Source organism: Suricata suricatta, chromosome 16 (assembly GCF_006229205.1).
Source record: "Suricata suricatta isolate VVHF042 chromosome 16, meerkat_22Aug2017_6uvM2_HiC, whole genome shotgun sequence".
In the NCBI taxonomy this organism is placed as follows: Eukaryota; Metazoa; Chordata; class Mammalia; order Carnivora; family Herpestidae; genus Suricata; species Suricata suricatta.
In genome coordinates, this window is record NC_043715.1 from 50,772,215 (window position 1) to 50,778,248 (window position 6,034).

The 6,034-nt window shown below is 61.3% G+C and overlaps 1 protein-coding gene across 1 annotated transcript in view; it reads right to left on the bottom strand.

Moving 5' to 3' along the window:
* NTN5 (netrin 5) overlaps positions 1–6,034 on the bottom strand; it is a 7,053-nt gene that overhangs the window by 444 nt on the left and 575 nt on the right. Inside the window, exons 2-7 of the mRNA XM_029925865.1 lie at positions 5,892–6,034; positions 2,327–2,515; positions 2,034–2,183; positions 1,638–1,691; positions 1,340–1,420; positions 1–91 (exon numbers count right to left, since the gene is read on the bottom strand). The exon at positions 1–91 is cut by the window's left edge and continues 444 nt beyond it; the exon at positions 5,892–6,034 is cut by the window's right edge and continues 14 nt beyond it. Of these exons, the coding sequence (XP_029781725.1) occupies positions 1–91; positions 1,340–1,420; positions 1,638–1,691; positions 2,034–2,183; positions 2,327–2,515; positions 5,892–6,034 (708 nt within the window). The remainder of the gene's footprint in view (positions 92–1,339; positions 1,421–1,637; positions 1,692–2,033; positions 2,184–2,326; positions 2,516–5,891) is intronic.

Genomic DNA, 6,034 nt, shown 5'->3' on the forward strand with positions numbered 1-6,034 from the left:
GCGCGCTGCTTGTACACGGCCAGCACGCGCACGGCCAGCCGCTGCCACGCGGGGTCCGCCGCCTCTGCCGCCAGCACCTGCGCGTGGAGAACTGGGGGGAGGGCTTCGGTCAGGCCCCGGGCCCGGGTGGGGGGTGGTGAGTGGGGCCTCGGGGCTCTGGGGCTCTCAGTGCGGAGGGAGGCAGAATACCGGGGTGGGCGCCGGGATCCCATTAGGAAGGAGAGAGGCCTTGAACGTTTGAGGGTGAGCGGCCTGGGGTCTGGTGGAGGAGATGAAGGTGGGGCTTATGGAGTGTGAGGTCGGGTTCCAGGCTTGCAATTACGGAGCCCTCTTCCCCCAGAGGGGAGGCCGGACTGAGAGAGAGGCCTGGGCCATGCCAGGTGGGGCCCTCCGGGGTTCATACTGGGAGCAGCAGATGCCAAGATTCCTTAACATTTGGGTGCAGGGGACAACTAAGGGGGACCCTACAGTGGGTGTGGCCAAGAGCAAGGCAGAAGAGGCAGGTCCAGGGTCTCTGATGCTCAGAGTCAAAAGATGTCAGAAGCAGAGGCCTTGGGAAAGGGTAGTGCTGGGGGAGGGGCTCTGGGACGAATCTGGGGGCCAAAAGGAAGTCAGAACCTAGAACCTGAGGTCATACTGGTGGTGATTAAGAAGCATGGAATCACAGAAGATGAGACATGTCAGGGGAAGAGCTCTGGCCAGCAAGCTTGGTCTGGGTCAGACCTCTGTGGGAGGCAGGAGACCTTTCCACCGTCCACGTCCTAGGACATCAATGGCCGAGACCAGAGGACGGTGATCTTCAGGGAGGAGAGGCCTGGGGCTTATACTATTGAGGAAAGTAATGGGCTGGACTGAATCCCTGAGTATCCAAGAGAACTGAGTGACCTGAGGTCCTAGGGAGGTCATGGGGCTGGTGGAGACTGACGGATTTAGAGCTGTGGGCTGGGGCTCTGCGGAAGCGGGGCTGGGGTGCCGGATCCAGGACCCCGGCGGGAGGCGGAGAGCAGCTAAGACGGGCAAGACCCTCTACTCAGCCAGCTTCTTTCTCCCTCCATCCCCAAGAGGCCACCTCTCTCCCTCAGAGACGTCCGGCTGAAGGAGAGAATGAAACTCTGAAGGCCCAGAAGATGGGGAAAGAGGGGACATAGGAAGATAGAGAATGCCCCCCCTCCGCTGCCCCCGCCCCCTATCTGTCTTCCGTCCCATTAGGTCCTAGATGAGGAAGCATCCTCTCCGAGTGCCCCTTCCCACTGCAGATGAGAACTCTGAAGCCCAGAGAAAGAGGCGGCCGTTGGGACACGGGGGGCGCCTCCGGCCTTTTTCTCTCCCCGGCACTCACCGTAGTCTTGCTGGCAGTACCGCCAAAGGCTCATGTGTACCCTGGTGTCCGAGACATTGCAGTAGTTTTGACACTGAGGGTCTGGGGAGGGTCAGGCCATGTGCGGTGGGCTGCCGAGGCCTGGGCCACAGCACTCTACCCCTGCCCAGCCCCGCGTTCCATCTTGACGGCACCAGAGGGGGGGGGTGCCCCACCCCTGGGGCCTGGGCTCCACGGGCCACCCTGTATTCCCACCTGGGGGCCCCAGCAGCCCAGCCCTCATCCCTCTTGCTGCCAAGCTTCTCCACACCAGCCTTACCGGAGCTGTAAGCGCTCTGGGTAGTCACAGGAGAGGCTGTTACCTCTGGAATTCCTGTGAGAGACCAGAAATTTAACCTCAGGGTCCCCCCATCCCCACTAGCAGGAATCCAGACCCTCCCTGCCCCCTTCGATTCCCTTAAGAACCCTTTGCTCTCCTCTCCCAGGACCTGGAGTTGGTCCCTAGTCCCTTCCTCCTTCGAATCCAGGAATCTAGACCCCCAGCCCCCTCCCCTCCTCCCTGAGACACAGGAGTCCAGGCTCCCAGCCTCCTCCTTCCCAAGACTAAGGAGACAGGAGTTCGAGGCCCCACCTCCTGCCAGGGACCCAGACCTCTGGAGGTGTGAGAGGGCCCCTTGGACAAGCGGCCGCCCCCCTACCCCCACCCCCGACTCACGCTGGCAAGGCATCCTGGGAGAGCGGCTCTGCTGGTAGCCAGGACCGCAGCGATTGCACGTCAGCCCGATGACCCCTAGCTTGCAGGAGCATTGCCCGCTGGTCTGGTTGCAGAGGCCACCCGTCGCCCCGACTGGGTGACACTGGCAGGCTACGTGAGGAGAGGGGCCGGGGATCTGGGGTGTCTGGGCCCCAGGTGCTCCCTCGCAATCACCCAGCCCCCTCCCCGCTCAGACCCAGGAGTCTGGTCCTGCCCCACCTTTCCTCCTAGGCCCCGCTCCAGGCCGCACTCACCCCTGCAGGCTTTGCGGCTGGTGATAGGCTGGCCGGGGTCCCTCCAGAACCCGGGCCGGCAGTAGTGGCAGTGGCGCCCGGCCGTGTGGTGGCGGCACCGCTCACAGACGCCCCCGCTCCGGCCGCCAGACAGCCGGAACAGCTCCGAGTTGAACCTGCACCTTCGGGCATGCTGGTTGCAGGAACAGGCTAGAAACGGGACCGAGCAGGTGCGCGTCAGGCTCAGCCTTTCTGTCCCCAGCCCCTGGCTGTCTCTCCACTGCCCGCAGGGGAGGAAATAAAAGGCACGCAATGGGGTACAAAGAAGAGACAGGCTCAAAGAAGAGCTAGCTGACAGCTAGCTCAGAGCCTGGAGGCTCCTTCGGATTCTGCGTCTCCCTCCCTCTGACCTTCCCCTGCTTGCGCTGTCTCTCTGTTTCTCAAAAATAAAATTAAAAAAATTAAAATAAAGAAGATGGGCCCACGGGACTGCAGTGGGTAAGCCCGATGGGCCCAGGGGACCTCCTGAATATCCGTGAGACCCTGCGGGCTTAGCAAGGAGCAGCCACTCCGGGGGTCGCTCCCCACCGTGTCCCTTGAGCAAGTGACTTCTTTCTGCAGCTCAGCCTCCTTTGCTGTAACATGACAGTTCCAATGTCTACTACTTCCTGAGGCTTAAAGGAAACCAAAAGGATACAAAGTTCTTGCCCTCGGCCCCGCCCTTGCCCGTGGAGAGCTGCTGTGCGCCGGGTGCCGCTTGCATTTCCTTCTCAAAAACGGCTCTGTGAGGCTCATGGCCTCATCATCCCCATTTTGCAGATGCGAAAATGGAGGCACAGCAAGGGGAAGTCATCTGCCCAAAGTAACACAGCTGAGGGGTGGTCTGAGGCAGTCGGCACTCAGGCCTCCTGGCTCTGGGGTCTATGCACCGTGCAGCTGTGGTCCAGCATTGCCTGCGCCCGCACCCTGTGCCGAGTCTACGCACTGTGCGACCACGGTCTGGTCTATTTCTCATAGTTACAGGGAAACAGGTACAAAGAACAACACAGCTTCTGGGGGGTGGGGGGTGCACGAACAGGGCTTCGGTAGGGTCTAGGGATCTGTAGTTCTAGGGAGCTTCTTTTTTTTACTGTGTATTTATTTTTGAGACAGAGAGAGACAGATCATGAGCAGGGGAGGAGCAGAGAGAGAGGGAAACACAGAATCAGAAGCAGGCTCCAGGCTCCGAGCTGTCAGCACAGAGCCCGACGTGGGGCTCGAACCCATGAACCATGAGATCATGACCTGAGCTGAAGTCAGACGCTTAACCGACTAAGCCACCCAGACGCCCCTGTTCTAGGGAGTTTCAAAGCAGGATGCTGATGTGGGGGTTCGAGGACCATTCTTTGGAGAGGCTTAAGGAGGGGCCTGGGCTGCCGGGTCCCCAGAACACGGAGGAGCCATAGGAAGGTCAGGAAACCGAGGCAGCCCTGTGTTCTTGGAAAAAGGACTCCGCTCTCGAAACTGTGGCTTCCTAGATCCAGCAGGGACCTCAGCCCCTCTCTCCCTGGGTTTCCTCAAGCCCCGGGGTGGTCGGAGCAGAGAGTGCTCTTCAGATTATCAGGGGGAAGAATCAGGCTTTGGATTCCTTGGATTCCTTCTGACCTGAGGGGATCACTTCAGCTCACTTGCGTCCAGAACACTCTGGCGGAGAGAAGGGTCCAGATCACCCGGTCCGGTCAAGCCCGTGGCTCTGCCACAGGACTTAGTCCCGCCCCGTCCCCCCCAGACCCTGCTTCCTCACAACACCGTCGGGTCCCTACCCAGGTTCGGAGTGGGCGCCATGCTCAGCCCGGGACGATGTGGCAACCCCAGCCTGATGGCCTGTCCTGTCCCGGCCCAGGCTGACCACCGTCCCCACCCCCAGACAACGTGTCTCCCCTCGGGGATCAGATCTGGTGGTGGGAAGGGATCAACCCAACAGAGGCCCTGAGGTGGTGGGGGCGGAGGGTCTAGGAAGACCCCAGTGAGGATGGGGACAGGGTGGGAGCGAAAGGTGGGGGGGGATGGTCTGCAAGTTCTTCCAGAAAAGGGGAAGGAGAGGTCTAGAGGGTGGAGGGTGGAGAGAAAAGGAGGTGTGTGTGTGTGTGTGTGTGTGTGTGTGTGTGTGTGTGTAGAGTGGAGATACCTCCCAGGGCCTCGTAACAAATGCACCCGGTTAGCCAGAGGGCAGAGGCTGGAGGCAGTAGAGAGGGCTGTCTCTGAGGCGGGGTGCTGGAGCACTGGGTGGGGCCCAGACCCCGAAAGCTCCCATCTGGAAAAAACGGGGGTAGGGGGGCGCCCGGGTGGCTCAGTTAGTTAAGCGTCCAACTTCGGCTCAGGTCATGATCTCGCAGTTCATGAGTTCGAGCCCCGCGTCGGGCTCTGTGCTGAGCTCGGAGCCTGGAACCTGCTTCGGATTCTGTGTCTCTGTCTCTCTCTGTCCCTCCCCTTGCTCACGCTGTCTCTCTCTCTCTCTCTCTCTCTCTCTCTCAAATAAATAAAACATTAAAAAATAAATAAAATATAATATAAAAAACATTTATCATTTAAAAAAAAACCAAGGGGGGCGGCAGGGAGGGAGCAGAGCAGGCCTGGGGTGCCGCTGGTCTAGCTGGATGGCCCAGGGGGTCACCCATTATCTAGGAAGGTTAGTCTTCCTGAGTCGGGTCCCAGCACTGCGGCTTGCTGGCATGGAGACCTGAGGCAAGGGGGGCGCCCCCTCGGGCCTCACCTTCTTCATCCAGGGAACGGTAACACTGGCTCAGTGTGGCCAGGTCCCGCACTAAACTTCATTGTGAGTACTTCACCTCACTGGGTGTCCACCAGAGCCTGTAAGGGAAGGGCGCTGACTAGCCCTGCCTGACAGGAGGAAGCAGAGGCACAGAGAGGTTGGGCCACTTGCCTGAGGTCACACCGCCAAGGAGCAGAGGAGCTGGGATTTGAGCCCAGGCTGTCCCGCCCGCCGCCAGGCCCATGTGCCCACCTGCCACCCTGGGGCGCCTGGCGTGACAGCACCTGACGGTAACTCGGCAGGGACAAGCCGAGACCCCAGAGCCGGACTCCCTCAGCTTGGATTCTGACCCTGCCGCTCCCTAGCTGCGTGCACCTGTGCAGAGGACTTCCTCCCCTCTGGCCTCAGCCTCCTCATCCGTATGGGACCGATGACAAAGGGACCGATGACAAAGCCTGCTTGGTACACAGCAGGTGCCGGTGTGTATGTGTTCGGTGGATAAAGACTTCCCCCGTGTGGTTGGTTTGATGAGTGGGGAAAAGTCCAGCTGCCTTGTTCCCCACGGCCGTTGGCCGTTGGGTTAAGTGTCCCTTGAGCACCTGGCGCGGGCCAGAGCACCTGCAGGGGCCCAGTAATGGCACATGGGCAGAGACCGTCGCCCCCTGGTGAGCGGCAGAGACTGGGGCAGGCAGGGGGAGGCTGTGAGGGAGACGCAGAAGGGACCGCTCAGGAACAGTGGGGCCCATGACGCAGAAGGGAGTGAGCACCCTGCCCACAGGGACTGGGCCTCCCGAGTGGGGAGTGGGGGCAGGAAGCGAGGGGCCCAGGACTCACGCAGGCAAGGGTGGGGGTGCTGGGGCGTGGCGGGCCGCCAGGGCCAGTCTCGATGGGATGGGCGGCAGGTCTCGCAGCCGGGGCCGGTGGTGTGGTGGCGGCAGCGGCAGCGGGGTGGCTGGGCGCGGGCGGCGCAGCGGGCG